This window comes from Cinclus cinclus, chromosome Z (genome assembly GCF_963662255.1).
Source record: "Cinclus cinclus chromosome Z, bCinCin1.1, whole genome shotgun sequence".
Lineage (NCBI taxonomy): Eukaryota > Metazoa > Chordata > Aves > Passeriformes > Cinclidae > Cinclus > Cinclus cinclus.
This window is the reverse complement of record NC_085084.1, coordinates 41,320,215-41,340,911: the sequence shown is the minus strand read 5'-3', so window position 1 is coordinate 41,340,911 and position 20,697 is coordinate 41,320,215. Positions and strand designations below refer to the sequence as shown.

At 44.7% G+C, this 20,697-nt stretch overlaps 2 protein-coding genes across 2 annotated transcripts in view; one reads left to right on the top strand and one right to left on the bottom strand.

Annotated features, from left to right (window-relative positions):
• The window catches only part of NIPSNAP3A (nipsnap homolog 3A), a 53,308-nt gene extending 40,013 nt beyond the window's left edge, over positions 1–13,295 (bottom strand). The window contains exon 1 of the mRNA XM_062512613.1: positions 13,043–13,295. Coding sequence (XP_062368597.1) covers positions 13,043–13,152 — 110 coding nt within the window. The 5' untranslated portion in view covers positions 13,153–13,295. The remainder of the gene's footprint in view (positions 1–13,042) is intronic.
• The window catches only part of PSD3 (pleckstrin and Sec7 domain containing 3), an 83,482-nt gene continuing 75,340 nt past the window's right edge, over positions 12,556–20,697 (top strand). The window contains exons 1-3 of the mRNA XM_062512612.1: positions 12,556–12,586; positions 16,254–17,322; positions 18,028–18,408. Coding sequence (XP_062368596.1) covers positions 12,556–12,586; positions 16,254–17,322; positions 18,028–18,408 — 1,481 coding nt within the window. The remainder of the gene's footprint in view (positions 12,587–16,253; positions 17,323–18,027; positions 18,409–20,697) is intronic.

The window sequence follows — 20,697 nt, the reverse complement described above, 5'->3', positions numbered from 1 at the left end:
CCGGTATGCTCTGGCTCCAGCTATTCCTTTTCTAGCCCTTCCTGCCTCCCTGTCAGTGAATGCATGCAGCCCTGTAAAAGCAGGACAGACATAGGGATTTCTTCCAAGCTCATTTTTGTCATGCTTGTGATAGTCATCTTTGTGTCAGAAGGCCCTTTATTGGTTGCATCACATCTTTACCAAAGGATTGGGTAGGCTGGTATTAACACATGCATCAATGTACTGGAAGCCCTAGTGCTGGGTAGTTGGTCTAGTGAATAGTAAATAAATTAGTTCAAGACCGCAGTGTAAGATCTGCTATCAACTTAGGCAGAGTGGTGTTGGACTAAATCTTGCAGAACTGGCAAAGTACAAAAAGGTAGGAGAAGAAATGGGTGTAAAAGGCCAAGAGAACCTGGGGCAAAACAGTTCTAGGGGATGGGGCAAGATAGCTATTTGTCAATATCCTCTTGGAAGAAAGTGTAATTGTTGGACAGATGGCCTAGGAGGAATATATGGAATTGTGATTCCATTCATCTCTGATTAATAGCCGTGACTGTGTGTTCCTGTGAATTATGTGTCCCTGGTACTTTGAATTTCTGTTTATATCTGACACTTATCCTGAGGTATTTGATAGAAATGTGTAAAAGTTATTATTGTCCTGGGGGACAGAATGTTCCACTTAGCTTTGTTTTCTTAAATAATGTTTTTGTAAGTTAATGCTTTCACCAATGTAGACCATGCCATGGCTTGCTATGACACCACAATTGACTGCCTCATATGAATATAAAGTTTAATGAAGAATTTATAGAATTAATGATTTAGTTTATCTGTCACTTCAAGCAGAAGGATTATGGGCTCCATCCTACCCAGCTAGGAAGAAACTTAGTGCTGACTCTCTAGGTAGTTTTTGTGCAACAGTTTATTGCTGGTGTGTGCTTTATCTTAGAGATTTGTTTTGTCCCTACCTGTTCAGAAAAGTATTTTGATCTTAGTCCTGTAACCTTTCTCTGTTCTGAGAAACTCAACCTTTACTATGTCAAAGTGTTTCTTACAAGAAGGGAGCCATGGGAAGGTGCTGGTGGCACCAGGCCTGGGTATAGCAGGTTGCTCAATCCATCTGTCCATCCAGCCCTCCAGGTCTTCCCCTGCTCATTGGGCTCACCACCCTGTCTCCCCTCCCTGCCTCCTGGCCAGATAAGCAGGTTTGACTTGTGTGGTATGGTTGTAAAACAAAGCTGGGGTCTTGTCCTGACATAGACAGTGGTGGCCATGCAGTGGCTGCCCAACAAGGGACCATTAGACAATACTCCTACATCTTTGCATACCATATCCTTCTTCCCTTTTTAAATCATTCTTCTTGTAGTCCTTGCTCCTCACTTTCTACCCCACTCTCTTTCAAAAGCAACAGCCTGCTCCATTTATAGTTTTCCCATGGGTCCCAGTTCTATGATGGACATACTCTAATTTGCTATTTCTTGTACCATTCCCTTGGTATTTTTAACCCTAACTGGTATTATTGAGGTAGTTGGCCAGTGCTTCTGGCCTTTCAGTGGGTAAACTGACTAAAGAGTGAGTAAAAAGTGGTTGGGTGTCTAACATATCTCTTAGATCTTTGTTCTTAATACTAAAGATTTTTGGGTTTAATGACAGAGAGGTGAGCTCTTCAAAAGTGCTCTGAGTTTACCCATGTCTACTCTGGATGATCTTGGTGGGGACAGAGTGAAATGAATACTTTAAAAATGCCGCCTGAAGGGATTTCAAGTTCCTTCTGCTGTTTTTTTTTTTTTTTTCACTAAAAGGTAGATAAGCTTTGTTTGTTTTGACTCTAGGCAGAAGCACTTGTGTGGGATAATGACATATCAGCTCATGCCCAGAATGTTGCCAAGGCCAAATATGAATTTTTATTTGGCTTGGAAGAAGAAAAGCCTTCAGGAATGGGTAAGTGCTATTTATTACTTTTGTGTGCAAAAAAAAAATAAAAATCTCTTAAGCCACTCTGGAAAGTTTTGGAGAAGCTACTCCTTTAATGACCTTATGAGGGCTCACTCACTGTGCTGTGCTGTCCTTCACAAGTACCAGACTGTAGGATTCTGGTGGTTTGGCCCCAGAAAATGACAATGGTTCCCTGTCTTATACCCCGCCTTTCTTTCTGGCTCATGTGGGCCACCATGATGCGACAGCAGGGACTAGTGCTGGAGATGCATTGGTGGAGGGAGTCCCTGCACTTCTCTGCAGTGGGGTTGTTCAGCCACGAGTTCTGCAATTGCACATGCTGAAACATGGCCATTTCTGCCTGGAGCTCCTTCCAGAAATGCGCTTCGTGGTCTTTCCACAGGTAGAGGTAGATAAGATTTTAATTTAGATACTTGATGTGGTACCCGATCTGCTCTGCCCTCTGTAGTCAGTAATTCCAGAAGTTCAGGTGAAATATCTAATATTATGCTTAAAGAGCTGTCTTGTTCCTGTTGTCTTCTTGTAAAGACAGGGCATTTTCTACCTTTTAAGAGCCCAAGCTTAGAAGAAAATAAATGTAGTTACTGTAACTATTCCTCTTGCCTCATCAAAATTATCAGCAAGCCCTGCCCTCTTTGGAAAAGCATTTCCTCAGGCAGTTCTCTTTATACCTTGATCCTTTCTAATTGCAAACTTTCTGGATTGTCAGTTAATTAAAGAAGACTCCCATCTTGCCAGAAGGGGCAGCACTTTGTTCAGAAACAAACTGTGTAGGCTCCTCAACTTCAGTGAGAAAAGGAAAAAAAGAGTATAATAGTAATCATAATAGTAATACTACTACTAATAATACTACTGATACTAATAATAATAAGCAGAACTTGAGTTTCTTCCTGGATGTTATAAGTTTGGTCATCCACTTGGGAAATCCTAATTGCAAAGCAGAAAAACCCAAGCTTCCAAAAAGAGGGAAAAACCCTCAGAAAAACCCCAAACCAAAAGGACCTCAAATAGGAATTTAAAAAACTCTTACAAATTTCCACAAAATGCCTGTCAGTTTATTAAATGAATCATGACCTCATTTCTTGCTTGGAAAGATACAGTGTGAGAGTACAAATCCTGAGACTTGTATTAAATAAAGTATGCTGTGTCTAATAAATCCAAGCTTATCTATTGTTATTACCAGCCAAAACAATTATCAAATATGATGGGTATTCCGAGCTAAGTACTCAGCTCTAAGATAAAGGGTGGCAAAGAACAAGCCAGATATATGGACTTATGTGCCTAATTCTCTGTATTTTTCATGTGCTGCTTCTTGCCTTGTTTCTGGATCTCCTCCTGTTCCTTTATTGATGAGGAACAACAACTAGGAGCTGACAATTAGCAAAATGGGAGTGATTTCAAGGCACCCTCACAGGACGGTTTGTGAATATTTAGCAGTGGTTAGCATACAACATTTGTGAATTGTACCCAAAAACTGGGTGACATTTTACCTATCCAGACTGGCCTCATGCTGTCACAGACAAATGCATCCTCCTTCTCCTCCTTCTCTTCCAAGTTTGACCAACCTAGATAAATGAGAGTGATTCTAACCCTTCTAGTTTTTGCTTCAAGTTTTGCAGGTTTTAACTGCTTATTAACCCAGGTGAATGAGGAGAGGGTGACTGAGGGAATAGTAGTACAAACTCAGAGCTTTCTTGCACCAAATAATGGGTTTTTTTGGATTTGATATATGCCAAATATGTCATGACATATGCTTTTGGTGGAAGCAGCTATGCTTGAAAGTCTTTCTGTTCTTCTCTGTGTTAGAGGGGAAGGGAGAAAACACCACCAAAAATTGAAGTAAACATGCTACTTTCTGAAGTTTCCTTTGAAAGGAAGAAGACATGCTTTTTAGGGGTCAAAGTATGAAATTTCAAGCAAATGAATGACAGGGGCAGGGCCAGGAGAAATGTTGGTGTTTAAACTTGATCAAGAAAACAGCTTGATCAGTTGGGCTGAACTTTAATTTATCTGACCTAAAGCAGTTGACCCGTGCCATGGCTGGCCTCAGAAATGGAACATAGCATGTAAACTGCTGAATGGCTTAATTACTACTGCGTTCTGGTTTATCCTTTCTCTTTAGACCACAGCCATATTACTGTAGCCCTGCTGATGCTGCTGAGCATATACATGGCTTGACTGAGTACTAAAACCCTTGCATCAGACAAGCCAATGCACAAAGAAGGAACAATAATTAGGGTGAGCGACTGTGGCAAACACTTCTGTTTACCCAGGTGGGAGATAGCAGCTTTAGTTAATAAGCTCCTGTGCTGATTTTTACCTTCCAGGTTGAAGGTGCTGATCATTTTCAAATGAGAGGGGGAAAAATAAAAAGTTAGATGCCTTTAGAAGAGGTGTTTCAGCAGTGATATTCAAATGGTAATAAAGCTGTCACGTGTAAAACATTTTCTCTCCTGTGCTGTCTTAATTCTGTTTTCTTCTGGGATATATGTGATCACTGATGCCCTAATGTGCTCTTGTGTTTAATGCATGATGCCTCTTGTCTGGGTCCTCTCCTCTCTTGTCTGTTACCAGTCCTTCTGCCCTGGATGCATCACTCAGAGCAGAATCAGGTCCAAGCCCCTGGAACTCTCATTTTATGGAGGGGTTAAAGACCACACATCTCCCTGTAAGACCCCTCCCATTGGGGGAGCAGGGAGGATGCATCACACTTGTCCACGTGGCCCTGCACAGTCTGGCCACCTTCCTTGGCAAAACCCCAGCCTTCTGCCTTCCAGCAAAAGAAAATGTTTTTTAGAAACTGAATTTAGCTGGGTTGGACAAGACCTCTTCTCAGACTCACTGACATAAAAGGCCACTTGTTGTATGTGGAAACATACATTCCTCCTCTGGAAACTGCTGTGGAAACAGTGATTTCTATTGAGCAGACTTTTCTTCAGGCTTGGCTGTGCTACAGGCCTGATTTTTTTGATTTTGCTGTTAATATATTTAAATCCCAAAAAGAAAAAAGTCACAGCAGCATGTCTTAGTCCTGAAAGTGCTTCCTTGGGGGAAAAAAAGTGGGGGATACTACAAAATAATTCCTGAAATAAACACAAAGGCCAAATACCCCATAATTCCTGTTATATGAGAAAATAAATCCAAGACTGGTGTTAGGAAGAAAATAGCTTCTTAAGATTAATAAACAGTATTTGCTCTGATGCTTCTGAGAGAAGAAAGCTTTCAGCCCTCCTGTGTACCAGAGGTTTAATCTCATCCTTCACAAAAAGGCCCTATACAAATACTGCCTGTGTTGCTATGCAAATCTGTCTTTCCCAACAGCTGCTGGAAGAAGCTAGGTTTTGAATTGCTGGTGAAACAAATAGCTTTTTGGAAAGCCTGTCACTTGCTGTTTTGTGTTGAGTGAGGTGTCATGAGGGAACAGAGCTCATTTAACCTATTGGTTCTGCCAAAAGAGATGGTCCCAGACCCACACTGCCACGGATTGTCTCATGCTAGTTCTTGTGCTCATCTGTGTGCAAACTAGCAAAAACTGAGCAACAAACCCCCCAAAAATAATGCCAAAAGAGCAATTATTTTAAAAGGGCTTATTTTCTCCTGGCAATGTGTGCTGAATCACCTTTGCAAGGGGTCAAACAATGCCAGATCTAACATGCGAAAGAAGATCAAATACATACTTTGACCCATGCAACATACCCATTCCTGAACCGCAAGCATACAAATGATTGCTTGTGCTTTAGAATTTCTAGAACTTGTTTCAAGAGCAAAGGAAGGACACAATGGCTGCTATTTTGTGAAAGTAAAGCCTTTCCAGGGTTATATGTTGCTGATGTAAACAGCTTTAAGAAAATTATCTCAGTATCCTTGTGTAAAATAAGCATCACTGGCATACTAGGTTGTCCTTAATCTTCTGCCTCACTTGTTTGCTCTGTTATTTCAAGGCATGCATGCCCAGCTCTGCTGCATCCTCCTCGCATTGCATGGAAGTCCACCTTCTTGATCCTCACCAAAGGAACTGCCCTTAGACCATAGGCACTCATTGCATTGTTCTCATGATAGCCCAGACTGCTGACTGTAGTCTTGCCCAATGCCCCAACCCCACTCTTTTCCTATTTGAGACACTACCCTTTGCCATATTTTCATCACTTGTTCTTTCTGTCTCCAGGCCATCGTGAAAGTCTGGGCTCCCTGATCTGGTATCTTCCTCTGCAGCTCTGTTTTCCTTGAAAGGTGCAAAACTGCATTTTCTGAGTGTTGGAGGGCTGCCTGATTTTAACATTGATTTTGCTTAATTACGGTGGAGGATTGGCACATCAGGTGTCCTGCAGTGTTTACCAGGAGCACACATAAGGCTGGAATATAGAACAGTTGGAGCTGTGGAACCCTTCTCCCCAGTAATTAAATTCCATCATCCTGTTGTGCATACTTGACTTTATCAGCTTCTTCTTGTTGTTGTTTCTAGTATCCTACTGCATTTTCTGACATACAGAGGACCTGCAGGAATTTTTAAATCATAGTGTGTAATCAATAGTTTTCTCATAAATATCCCTGATGTTTGGCATTGCTGATTGGCAATGATGCAAAAAGAAGGTTAACTTTTTCAATTTAAGTTTCCAGAGGTACTGTATTCGAAGTCACTTTTCCAGTCGAGTTTGTGCACTAGGGGAAGTGATTGCCTCTTAGGCAACAGCATGTTTGCTGGCCATGCTGAGTGCTCCTTTTTCACTCCAATATGAAGTAAACCAAGTCATTTTGGATGCTCTGAAGAGCAGTAAGCTCTTACAGTGCTGTCAGAAGAGAATTGTGCATATGGAAAAATAAGTGCAGGAGGACAGGTTTCATTGTGCTCTGCATCTTGGCTGGAGAGGTGGAGCTCTCTTGCTATTTCCCTTGAATTTCTGAGTCCCGCTTCCTGGGGCTGTGTAATGGTTTAAGTTTTGCCAATTGTAATATATTTACCGTTTGTTGTGAAATAGGATTAGGAGTAAAAGTAAAGCAGGCCTAAAACTTAAAAAGGGAATAAAGAAAAAAACCCCAACTTTATTAACAACACAAAGGATAATAATAATAATAATAATAACAATAATAATAATAATAAATTCAGAACAGATTTTCAGACCAGTTCCTCTTTTCCCCTTTGTTACAGCCTAACAACATACAGAGACACTTCAGTCAATTTCTTACTTAAATAATCTTTTTTCAGTTCACTTTAGGGAGAGGAGTGTCTTGTTTAGCTATAAGGATCTTTTTCCAAGAGAGGAAATCACCACTTCTCTCCGGACTCCACTTTTTCATGATTAACAGCTGTCCAGGATCTGCTATCGTGAATTTCCTCCCACTTCATAGTCTTCCCAGAGCTGAGTTGTGGGCCATGTTAAAAAGTCATGGGGTATTACTTTTAAGGATGAGCTACTCAAAGGCAAAAGTTCTCTTCAGCTCACTTCTCTTTCTGTTCATACTTCATTCCCAGGAACAGAGATCCCCCTCTTTTCCTCGGGGCAAAGGATTCTTCCAACACTTTACACCTTGCTCCACCTCCCCATGTCTTTCTTTTTTTTCATGGTTTAAAAGAATTTTTTCGTAAAATGCAGTCCACCCTTATAACTTACAAAAAGATATTTTAGCCACCTTTCATGGAGTCTCTTCATTCTCCTTCCATTTAGAAACTTAGTTTTTACTTCATTGACTTTGGTGTATCCTTTCTGTTCTCCCTTTCACCCAAGGAAAGATGAAAAGTCTGTATGTCTTATCTGAGCATTGGAAAAAAAATTAAAATCTCCCACAGAAGTTGCAGGAGATGGGCCCGGCCATGCTGGAGCTGTGTCAGGAGCTCAGGCCGCCCAGGCCACGCTGGAGGGGCAGGACGAAAACTGCAAAGTCCAGCCAGAGGAGAAATGGGTGCCAAGGCTCTGGCTCCATGGCTTTCTTCCGGCTCTCACTGCACCCGGCTCCAGCTGCAGGCCGGGGGTTCTCCCTCTGCCTTGCCCAGCACACAAAGCCCTGGGGTCTCTCCCAAACCGGGCCCAGCTGCCTCCCCCCAGGCCGTGAGGGCGGCCGGGCGGGCTCGGCCACCCCAGGGCTGCTCCGAGCCGGGGCAGGGCAGGGCCCCCAGGAGCCACGGACACACCGGGAAAAGGCGAGGATCCCAGCAATGGGCCTCTCCTCCTCTTGACCACTGGGGCCCCTGCTTAAAGACGGGGCCCGGCAGCCTCCAGAGCCCGCTCCCACCTGGGCCGCACTGAAAACGGGCCCGGGCCAGGTCGTTGTTACCTTGTGAGAGGCTGGAAATACAAGAGCGCGCCCGGGTTTTACTTGCTTCAGATGTGGTTCACGGAGCGAACCGACTTTTCCAATTGTTTTTTCAGGCTGTCAACAACTAAAGCAGCCTCCAATTGGTCCCATCAATCCACAGAGGAAGTTCTCATGGGGAAAAACTTCCTAGTGTGCCCCCTCCCCCCAGAGTAAAACCAGCACAGGCTGGGAGAAACTGAGGCATGCTTTGGTATTGTCAGGTATGGTGTGATGGATATCTGGGTTTCCAGTCCAGGGAGAGGAAAACTAAAGGGGGAAGAGGGCATTATGCTACATCTCTTGCTCCATGGGAGGAAATTGTATGCCTTGTGACCTCCACTTGAAAGCTGGATAGTTCAAGTTATCATAACCTACAGCTGTAGGGAGGAGATTACCACATCCTCAACTTTCTAAACAACAGAGTTGTTTGAAGGCCAAAGGTTTAGTACAAATAATCGTTAAAACATGGGTTGTTTGTTTTTTGTTTTTTAAAGGTACAGAATTAAGTGCTCAGAAGTTAGGAAATGCCAGAGTTAAGGCAGTTAATGTCTCACTGTCTGTGCTCTATTGGCTGAAGCTGAGAGCTATGCTGATGTGAGCACACAAATATTTGGGGACCTGGTGATGCTGGCAGTTTGTCAGTGTCTGGCTGCATCAGATGCTCTGAGCACACGTGGCACAGGCTGAATTTGGCTGTAACTGGCAGAACTCAGCAACACTTTCCTGGAGGCAGTCAGGCCATCCCATTCCATCAAGCAGACAGAAAATGGGGCATCCAGATCAGTGGGCACAATAGGAGAGGCTCAGCCAGCTGACTTGGCTTGTTACAGGTAGGTACAGTGGGGCACAGCTGCATTTTTGCCTGTCACCATGACCTCCTCTCGGCCTTAGCCCCATCATCTGGTGGATCTCCACCACACCAATGCAACCCTCTATTGTGCTGTAGCCTTGCTTTATTTCTGGAGCTTTCTGAAGGAAATGATGCGTGCTAACTTGCTGTTGATATGCACACAGAGAAGACATTTAAATAAAATTATGTGGGTAGATGCAGTTCTGGCCTGGTATTGGTCTGAAGAAGTATAACACAGAGTACAGCATGTATTTGTCCTGTTCACAGTTCACTGCTTTAACAAGTACCTTAGATCTGCCTTAGATCCCTGCACTGTTTATTTAACTCTGTCCAGTTTCCTGAGGAAGGGAGTCTCATTCACTGTGAGAGACTGCTGAAAAGTTATTATGCAATGTCCAACTGCACCTTTAGCAACAAACACTTAGAACCTGGGAGATGCCCATGTCCCTCAGTGTCCTGTTTTAGCTGGGTGCATAGCTTGGGGTCCATCTCCTCGGGTGCTTTAAGAACGGCCTAGCAAGACTACTCTTAGCTTGGTTAATTGGTCCCAAACCTTGAAATGTAGTAAAGGACATCCTTTTCTGCAGGTGTGCCTGGTTTCTTGATCTACAAAAATCCAGAGTTTCTGAGATCTGTGCTTAGAAATGAGGGATTTTTAAAGCCATGTTAACTTGCTCAAGGCAACTTTCCAGGGGTCCTGAGAGAATTCTTTAAAAATACAGTATTTTAAATATATAGCATTAATTACAGGTGACTTTAGAGAGGCTGTAAAGTCTTTGTAGATGCTGTCAAAGCAGCTGTGAGTTGTCACTGCTGCAGAAGTTTGTTCTTCAGGTGAAGGCTCTTATGGAGCTTTTAAAGTAATTCTTGCTAATTACTATGTGTATCTACACTTATAAAATCACCTGTTAGATGCTTCCTTTGCAAATCATAGTAGCAGAAAAGCAGAAAATTTCAGATTATTTTTGGATCCGTTGTTTACATTTTGCGTTTCAGACTTCTCCAAATATAAGTCTTAAATCAAAACTTGAGATTCTCACTGCCATATCATTCCAGAGTGTTGGACTTCAAAAAAGAAAAGTGCAATAAATATACTAAGACCCACTTGCACTTTTATGTCAGGATAAGGAATCCAGATACTCCCTTTGTATTTCCTTCTGTTCCTGCTCATGCTAACAGCTGTTCCACTCTACCATTTTGCTTTCCAGGGTAATGACTCTTGGGACTGAGCTATCTCACTGACCATCTGTGGCCCATACAGCAATTTGTAGTGGATAATCCCTCACACTAAATCCTCTCAGTGCGTGCTGTATGTTAGTTTTGGACTTTGTCCTGTTTTGAGCTTGTTGTAGGCCTTTGAGTGACTGCAACAAGATGCCATCCTTCGTGCAACCAGGGGAAAGGTATGGGGCTCTTTGGACGACACTTAATTCAGTGCAGTTGGGGTTATGCAAGTGATCCCAAACCCTGTTTACCACTGGGAATTAGTTAAAATCTGTGGGGGAAAATATGCAACCAAGTCACAGCATTGCTTGCGTAAAGCTTTCCATCAGTAATAGGGTTAGAACTTGTGCAATTGTAGGAAAAATCCACACAGATTCTCAAAGAAGCACAAAGTGACCCATGTCTTTTACATGCGTTTTAAATGGTCATTGCTTTCTAAATGCACAGAATTTACATTCTTATCCTACTGTCTTTTCTCACTCTGTTTTCCAAACCAATGAAAACTCACCATCATCACATTACCAGACTCCAGCACTGGGACTTGGCTAGCAGAGAGATTTGTGACAGATCTACCTAGTATGGGCATGGTTGTCCTATGGCAGACTGATGTTTCATCTAGCACAGCCTCTGTTAGCCCAAAACACCCAGAATTTAGGGAGCTATGCAAGAGCAGTGGTGAGCAGTACCTTTTTGAGAATCTCTTCCAGTGAAGCAAGCTGTGGGTGTATGATTTCCTGAGCAACACACTGCCCCTGCATGCTTGCAGGGGGATTATTTTTTTCCCCTGAACAAATTAGTTTAATTTCTGGGTAGTCCTGAGCCACTGTATGTCACACCACTGTCTGGCTGTTCAAGTATGGTGACTGCAAAGAGCATGCAGACTGTGCATGCTGTTGGGCTCTGTGCCAAACCTCCCAGTGACCACAGAAGGGAGTCCCTCTCCTTGTCTCTTTTTGGGGTGAGGGATCTCAGTCAAGACAGTCAATTTTCTGCAAGGGCCCTGCCGTACCTCTTTTCCCCTCTACCTTCTCTGCATGTTTGCTAGGGTGCAGAGGCATTTCACCTTCAGGATTTATTTCTAGGCAGCTCTCCCCAATCTCTTCCCTCAGTTTCCCTCTCACTTTCACTCAGCTTCCCCATTTCCACCAACTTGTTTTTACATAATGCTGCTGTAACTTTTGACTGGCTAAGACCTGGCTTCTCTTCTCCTTTTTGGTGCAAGCAAACTGCCCAAAAGCCTGGAGTGTCTGCAAGCTGCAGAAAATCCTGTCCCCTGTCTGGTGGATGTTTGCAGTCCAGTTACAAAAGCTGTGTGTTTGCATTATATTAATCCCCTGGCTTTGGCTATGCTGGCCAGGCAGGACCTATCACAGCATGGAGAATGACATCATTTGGAAAAAGGGCTGCTGCACAAGGCTGCCAGAGACTGTGCAACATCCCTCCCCTTTTATAGGGGATGGCCATTCCATCTCAGCAGGGGCAGGCTGTTTTATCAATTTGAATAATTTTAGTCACCATAGAAATTGTAACATGATGCAGTGCAGGACAAGGAAATACATGTAACCCTCCTCTTTGGCAGGCTGCAGTAGTAATATAATATCATAAATCCTGTAATTTGTTCATTAAACTGTCACCTAGAGATTTGTTTCATCTTAATGCATACATTGTTTTTTACTTGCCCTAATCTTCCTTTTACAAATAGTGGCAAGAAATACCAAGAAAGCTTAACTGATATGATGCTGCATACAAGCTCACCCACGTGCTACTTGCGATCGGCACAAGGAGCTGCAGAGATATAAAATGCAGGATGACTGGACTACTTAGTGAATGCTTCTAGCTCACTAATGCTGAAAAGCCATAAAGCATCCTGAGTTCAGAAACCAGCACATGACTCTTAGCATCACCATTCTGCCCAATTCTCCCCTTACAGACGCAGTTACAAAAACGGCAGCTAAGCACAGACGTATCCCTGGCATGCCGTCAGGCAGCCTTGCTGGAGGAAATTTTTTTTTCCCCCTGGAAGCTGCCAAGGTGGACTCCTTAGCTCCTGCGATAGACTGAATGAGACTGCAGTTCCCCCATCAGTTTCATAATACTCAGAAAGCATCCATTTACATCATTGTGTGCAGTGCAGGGCAGCAGCTGCCAGGAAATTTGAAACTATTTTGATTCCAGTTGACTAGAACAGCAGCAATTGAATTAACTGGTATCGCTATAGATAAACTGATGATCTGTGCATTTTATTTCTTTGACCAATGGGTAACTGCTGGAGCTACAGTAACCTCTGTGAGTAAGGAGACTGTTCAAGCAAATATATCTAATTTCTCGAGCTATATAATATATATATACTGTATAGAGAGAGACACTCACACCATTCTTTTTTAAAACTGTACCTGTAAACAAAATGTCTGTCTATGCTTTTAACTTGTGTTTTGCTTCCTAGAATTTCCTTTTATTATGCTGTAGACAAGTTTGCTTGACATGGAATGGTTATTTACCTATGAAATATCGTATCTATGCCTGATTTAAGTCATTAATTCTTTCAACGTCTAGTCATCAGAAAGCCTGCCAAATGCTGTTAGATTATATTTGCCCAGTCTCAGTTTTCTAGTCACTCACCCCCTTTCTATTTTAGCTTTTTCCTTATCCATTTATTTATTTTTTTCCTTTATTTTTATTTTTTTATTCATTTGTTGAAAGAAGCCACCTTCAATGCAAAGTAGAAATTTGTGTTACCTGAAAGTGTGTGTCCTTTGTTTGTTTGGTGATGGGTATTTTTTTTCCCTGCGCATCTTCAGTGCAGTCCTTAAATTTTGTTGTTGTCTTTCTAGCCTTGTTTGTAATGCAGTCATATTGGGGGATGGGGTTGGACAGGATATGCCAGTAGCTGCAGCAAGACATGATGCTGTGGTGGTGGATGGGAATAAGGGAGGAGTTTCCCTTAAAGAGCTCAAGCTCCCCTAAGCTCTTGTACCTGAAATAGCTCTCTGAGGGAAGGGAAAGGCTTTGCAGTTTTGGGAGAGAGGGGCAGATTGGTTATGGTTTACGTCGTGATAATAGAGACCTTGGCAGTCATGTGCATGGTGGTACCTAACATAATGGCAACAGAACACTGCTTTGATGTCATATATGATTTTTTTCAGTCAGACAGAGAATTAGGCAATATTGCTGCATGAAGACAAGAATCCCACTGACTTGTGCTTGTATACAGCAGTGGCGGCAGCAGCAGGGGCAGCAGCAGCTGTGTCCAGAGGAGGGCTGCTGACATCTCACTATAGGAAAGGCCTTACCTCTCTACTGTGATAGCGCTACTCTCTTGCCCAGATGGAGCACAGCTTGCAGGTGTGGCAGAGGGGAGTGCATGCAAGCTCTCCCTCCCCTTGGACATCTCTCTGTGCCCGCATGTGTGGGTATGTGCTCTGTATGTGTACCTCTTCTGGAGTCTGGTGGGCTTTCCAGAATATGAAGTTCAGGAGGAGAAGTAAATCAGAAACTTTCTTAGGATTTCTTTCCACCACCAGCAGCAGTGGCTGTCATTGGCAGATGAGGACTCACAGCAGAGCATTTAGCATTCACCATGAGAAATAAGGCCCCCTCTGTTTCCCTCATGTTGGTTCAGAAGCTAAGATAGCAATTAGCAGAGACGAGCCTGGCCCCTTGGCAGGATCTGTGTGCGGTGCCTTGTTAGGGCTTGGCCTCTGAAGCATATTGGCTGCCTCCCAGCCCAGCAGGAGGCCAGGGCTGAAGCTCTGGGCTTCCTTCCAGCAAGGCGGGATGTATGGGTTGGAGTGAGGCACGGGGGTCCCTGCTCTTGGGGCACTGTGTATTGTTTTTCTTCACACAGTGCAGCCAAAGAGCGTGGCCGGGCAGTGGCCTGGCCAAGTGTTGTCCCACAGCGCTAAGGGCACACACTGAGCATTGCTGTGGGTGGATGTGTCCACCAAGAAGGGTTTGTGTTAGCATCTATAGTGACAGGCTCCCTGTAAGTCCTCTCCTAAGAAATCCCACCTCTAGACTGTGCTGAGAGAGCAGCAAGCGCTAGAGCTTCTACATTAGAGAAGACCGGGGTTGTGGGATGAGAAGGCAGTTTGGGGTTGCTTGCTTGGGGTTATTCTGCTGCAGGTGTAGGGATGTTTTAACCACAGAGCATCACTGTTGTATATGAGTCTGTCCTGGTGGAAGTGTCCCACAGTGGCAAACCTACTGGCTGTGCCATGAAAACTATAGGCTTACTTGAGATGCACACAAACACTGTGTGGCTGAGTTGTGTGCAAAGGGGACTGTTTGTCTGCTTCTTTAAGACACTTAGGGAAAGCACTGTAGGTGCACCCACACATGTGTGTTGGAAACCTTGCCATGAAGATGGGCTGGTGATGCAACTGTGGACAGGACATCTGTGCTCCTTACAGCTCCATGGGATCTTGCAGGAGAGAAAAGGTCCCTGCTTTGTCCAGTCACTGTCCTGAACAGCAACCAAGCCATCTGGATGAAGCTGAATTTTTTATTATATAGTGATTAAATCAATGACAGGGAGACGATTGGAGAGCCCACTGGGGAAGAGTCTGAGGCTTGGCAGGGTCTAAGACTGTCACTTTGATCTTACACCACACCTAGTGTGTGGTATTTACCCTATGGCTAGATAGACTGGGATATACTGGCAGGTGTGAATTTCTGCTTACCTTAACAAGCCACTGGCACATAGGTAGACATATTAATGCGGTTCTGAACTTGTATTGGATTATCCTGTCTTTCACCTTGAACTCAGCCTATCATTAACCTCAGCTACATGGCTTCTGCCTCATAGACCGTGATCAGCCTGCTTAGAGTAGAGGTGGGGATCAGTTTGCAATGCAGTGCCTAGAGATGCACCTTGGGACCAAACCATTCAAATGCAAGTTGGTGTCTGGTTTTACAGCTGTCACTCCTGATGCTTTTCAGAGTAAGTGTTTGGGTCTGGCCACCCTGCAGTCTGATTTAAAACACTTCTATACTCCAGGCCTAGGGACAAATGCAGCTGTTGATGGTTGGGTTTTATATCTATGTTTTTTCTTGTTTTTTTTTTTTTCCCCAGAAGCTCAGTTGCTCCTTGGGCTGTGATAAAGGTGGCCAATTATCTGTCATTATGTGATCCCTGAGGTCCCTCTGGACAGATGGTTCTCTGTTACCTCACAACAATGGGAGCCACTGGGTGCTTGGTGCTTGGAAAATGCGACTACCCACTTTTGCTCCTGCTTTGTTTACATCAGTTGGAAAAGCAAAGGGAGGGATAGCAAGGTTTTTCTGCTGCAGTAGGAAATATGAATTACTTGGTTTGCATCCATCACTGCAACATGACCTTCAGCTACCTGAATTGTTAAAGGAAGAGGGTAGTGCTGGCAGAAAGTTGAATTGCTCATTAATTGCTTTGTTATTTAACTAATTAGATTTGTCAGGGCTGTAGAACATAAGGGGTGTGGCTGATATATTCCCAGTGTTTCATCTTCATGATTGCAAAATACCTAAAAACATAAAACCATCATGTGTGGGGTATTTTTAAAGTAAAACTATTGTGTGTAGTGTCTTCTGTAAGTAAAACCATCATGTGTGGTGCATGCTGTGGATGGATGTCAGACATCTGAATCTCTGCTTTCTTAGGCCTATGCACCTGGCCTGCATCCTCAGACGGTTCGTGTGCTACTGGGACCTTTTCTGAAGTGTAGCAGACATTTCTGGCATTCCTTCCTCTGTAGTGCACACTCCCAGAGTAGGGCTGCCCAAAAACTCCAAGATGAAAGGACCAGCCCTGGATAACTGCAGTGTGAGAGCGTGCAGAAATGAGTTAAACTGAACAGTATTTCCCCTGCAGGGGAGAGTGTTGTTACTCTGTTAGGAGTGGGCTGGGAAGGGAGATCAGTCTTTTTGCTTTGTGCAAGTGATAGATAAATTCAGGGTCTCTTTTCTTTTTTTCTTGCAGGTAGTGGCCGTGGAAGCAGCAGTCTGCCCTCTCACACCATCATCAATGAATTTCCAGAGTACGGCACAGTAGAGTCAAGCAGACAAGCGGCAGTGGCTCTGTCGACAAGCCCGGCCGAGCCTGTAATGCGCAGTCCAGAGCGACAGGACAGCCACCACCGTGTCAGGCCTGTGCCTCAGCACGTGGCTCCTGCAGATAATCTGGGGCCTGATGCAGGGCCAGTGCAGCTTCGTACCCCAGAAGAAGGTTTGCAACCTGCAGGTAATCTGCCAGAGATTATGAAAATCTCTCAACGGCTAGAGGCAACAAAGGTGCAAGAAAGAGCAAATACTTTTCTCGATTCAGAGACGCAAATGGAAAAAAAGAGTGTTACTGGCAGCCAAAATGTGCAGGCAGCCAGAGAACCAGTTCCAGCAGGCCAAGAAAAACTCTCAGACATGCTTCTTCCATCTGAACGAACAGCTGAGGGAAAAAAGCATTTGATCATAGAGAAGGATCTGGCTTCAATATGGGCTGAAGAAAAGCAGTCCAAATCCTCACAAGTTATAAGTAATAAAGCAGAGGAGGTCCACGCAGCTCAGGAACCAAGCTGTCACAAACCATCTGTGACAAACGTGGAAGCAGTCATCAGAGTGGAGAGGGGAACACATTCTGAGGAGTTTTCAGAGTACAGTCAAGGCAAAATGCAAACAGGTCCTGAGAGAAGGCTTGCTAAAGAGGCAGCTGTGAGTAAACATGTAGAATTTCAAGGTGTGGAGATCTTATGGCTGCAAAAAATTGAGGAGCAGAGAAGAAAGAAGCACTCACTGCTGGACTCTGTGTCTGTGGAGAGGAAGGCATTCCCCAAAACATCCAGCCACCCTGTGTTGTCAGTAGTCTCCCCAGCCTTGGTTTCTTTGCCAGACAGTGCGTGGAGTGAGGTTTGTGAAGACCCAAGGCTACGACCCACAGCCTCTGGAGCCACTCCTGTAGCACTGCTCGATGAAAGTGGAAAGGATAAAATTTCTGTGAAGGACAGGAAGAACTGTAGTGAGGAGGAGATGGCTGTGCTTGCAAGAGGTCAGGGCAGGTGAGTTGGTGCTAAGAGGGGAGCAGGGGTCAGGCAGAGGTTCTCCTGTCTAGGCATGTGGCTTGTGTTCTCTCTCCCCTGCACGTCTGGATCTATAGAGTTTTTCTTTGGCTAGTGCATGGGGTTACTTGGGCTCCTACCCCAACTGCTGGCATGTTGAGGAGCCCCCACAGTATTTGATGCAGCAGAGAAAACTCTTAAGGGGGATCTGGTTCCCCAGGGTCCATATTTCTAATTGCATGTGCTTCCCTTTGAATTTTGGAGTGATTTCCTTCAGCTTTTTGCTGAAGACCCCAGTTCTAGGTCTGCAGAGATAGCAAATTTTCCTTCAGGGACAGAGTCTCCATCTGGATACACATCTACAACATGTGCAGCCTCTGGCATGGCGCTGGTGCTAGAACATATCTTAGACATTGTGCTTTTCTCATTAAGCAGCTGATGTTATCTGTTAGACAATATTAGGCCGTCTCCCAGCCCTCTTCTTTTACCCAGAAAATTGTTTCTTTCTGTGTCCCTGGAGAAGGAGAGCGTGCCAGTCATAAAGAGAGGCAGTGCAAAGAGAAACCAGTGTTTTACCTGCAGTGCCCTCTCTTGCATAAAGCTGCATTGACCTTTCTGCTCAGAAAGGTGAGAAGGTAAGAAGAGTTACCCAAAGTCTAAATATTGCCCCCAAGCTGAAATGAGCTGTTTCTGGTTAATTTTCAGGATGGTGGAAGAGGCGGAAGCAGCCACAGGAGGACATGAAGATTTCCTTGGGCAGAGGCACTCTGACGTCTCCACTGATCTGTACAGCTCACAGTTTGAAAACATCCTAGACAATGCATCTTTGTACTACAGTGCAGAATCGCTGGAGACATTGTACTCGGAGCCTGATAGCTACTTCAGCTTTGAGATGCCACTCACTCCCATGATCCAGCAGCGCATGAAGGAGGGCGGACAGTTTTTAGATAGGACATCAGCCTTGGGGCAGACAGATATCCCTGACAGGGAAGTGAAAGGATGTGGTGAAGGCATCGCCAATGGCTTAAGGGATGCAAGTGAAACGCTCTTCACAGTAGATGTTACAGAAGTCCCTGGTCTGGAAAGGTAAGAATAGTAGGCAATCTTTTTGTGTGCCTGATGATTTTTCCCCAGTGTTTTCTGCAGTGTGCTGTCAGAGAGTGTAGTTTTGCATCTTTTAACACTTCAAATTTTCTACAGAGAATAATTTCCAGGGTGACTGCAAGAGAGAAATGAGCCATCCAAACCTGCCATTCATAAGAAGAGTGCAAATTTACATTATGAAGGTTTGTTAGGCAATGCTGATGTGTTGATAAAAGTCTGTCTGGTATTCTCACTTCTCTGGGACCTGTCTCTGGAGGAGTTAGTTATTGGTTACAAATTAACCTTGCTCTGTTCTAGTTCCAACCTGAATTTATCAGGAGCAACTTTAGGAATGGTAACACTTTGTGTACACAAATGAGTTTGTGATCTGGATGTTAAAGATGTGTCTCTGGGCGCAGTGTTTCCTCTCTTGAGGCAAGTGGGAGTTTAGAACCTTACTTCTGCTGGGATGAGATTTTGCTCCCACCACATTCTCAGGTTAGCTGCTTCTTTCATCTGTGTACTTACTGAAAGAGGCGTGAGCATTGCAAAAATGTTAATAATTTCTGTTTAGGTAAAGGGAAGGTGAGAAAACCTATTAAAAGAAAGAATCATGTGAGAAGCAAAAACCAGGCTCTGTGGTCAGAAAATACTGTACAGTCATAGAGAATCACTCTGTGTGCAGACTGTTCTTATAGTGTGCTGTCAAAGAGAGTGGGGACAGTGAAAGGCAGCCACAGGCAGAGTGGGAGGCTGAGTTAAAAGCAGAGTGGTAAGGGTGCAGCTCACCTGCAAAGCGGTGAAGCACCTTGTGAGGCACAAAGATACCTCTGGCCTTCATCCTTCAGGGGCAGGATGTTATCTAAGACTCCTAGGACTATTCCCTTAGATGGGACTAGTCTAGTTTGAGCTTTCCTGGGAGTAAGGGTGGGAGATCTTTTATCTGTTTAATTTCTTTTGTGCTAAAATGAGCAGAAATAGTTTTGCTAACTTTGTGGATTAAAGTACAGTTTACTCTTTAAACAACAGGCAGAAGGACCTTAGAGTTTAAAATATTTTTTCCTCAATCATACACTCAAAAAGATGTGTATGCATGGTGCCTTCCAGTAGGCAATAAGTGACTGCTAATCTGCAGTAATCTGTATGCAGCCAGAAACTGAGGTCAGTCCTGAGACCTGCAGGTCCTTACCTACAAAAACACTCCAAAGACTGACATAAAACTGGACAAAGGAGAACAAGCAGCACATTCAGATCCTGATTCCATTACCCTGGAGTTGCAGCATCTAGTATCTAAAAGATACTGTCAAGTAAGGCCCACACTGGCTCATCAAGATAAAAATTACCACAACGACAGTGTGTGCTTAGATGAGTCACATCAGGTGCCGGCCTTATGTGGATTTCACTTGGAATTAATTTTAGTTTAAATTTGCAGCCATACTGATAAACCAGGAGTAGATATTTAAATGCTTCTTTCCTCAATTAAAAAAATAAAAGGTGAAAAAGAGTGTTCCTGGTTTGTTAGGGACAAGCCTCAACGGCTTACCTAAGGTAGGTGCCAGTAGAGAATGTCACCACACCAGGATGGCTGGCCATGAGTCTGCCCAACAGAGTAATCCTCCCAACAGTTATCTTACAGCCAACACCACTGTTCTTCCTCTGGTATTCCCATAGAATGTTGTATGGTGACTGACATGCGTCTGACAGGGGGTGAGTACTACTTTATTGGAGCCAGTGGGGAACCACAGTGTTGAGAGCGCGTGGGTGAGAAGCACTGTGTGCGTGCTGGGAGTGGCGGGGGGTTTATCACAGAGGATTCAGGGCAGTGTGTGTCCTGGTGATGCTTAGGTGAACCAGAAGTAGCCTCCTGACGGCTCAGGAACGCGCGGTTGTGTTGCCTGAAGCAATCCGAGACTTAGGTTTACCTGAGTCTGCCTGTGCGATGCGGGTATGGAGCTTCTGTGCCTGCTGGTGAAGCTCTGATTCCCTACGGTGCCCTGAGCCTCCGGTTGTGCTCGGGGCTGCAATTCCTCACGCGTAGTGGCTGCCTGGCGCCGCAGAGCAGCGGGGGCATCCTCCGCAGTGGTCCAGCCCTCCCGGAGGAGGCGGGTGGGGGGAGGCGAGCGCTGCGCTGCGCCCCGCCGTGCCGGCCCGCGCGGTGCCGCCCGAGCGCTCCCTGCGCTTTGCCCGGCCGGGGCTCCCCGCTCCCGCCGCCCCTGTCTGGAGGAGAGCGGCGGGAGTAGCCCCTCCCAGAGGGGTGGGGGCTGCTGTGGGGGCTCGGCATGTGGATACTGG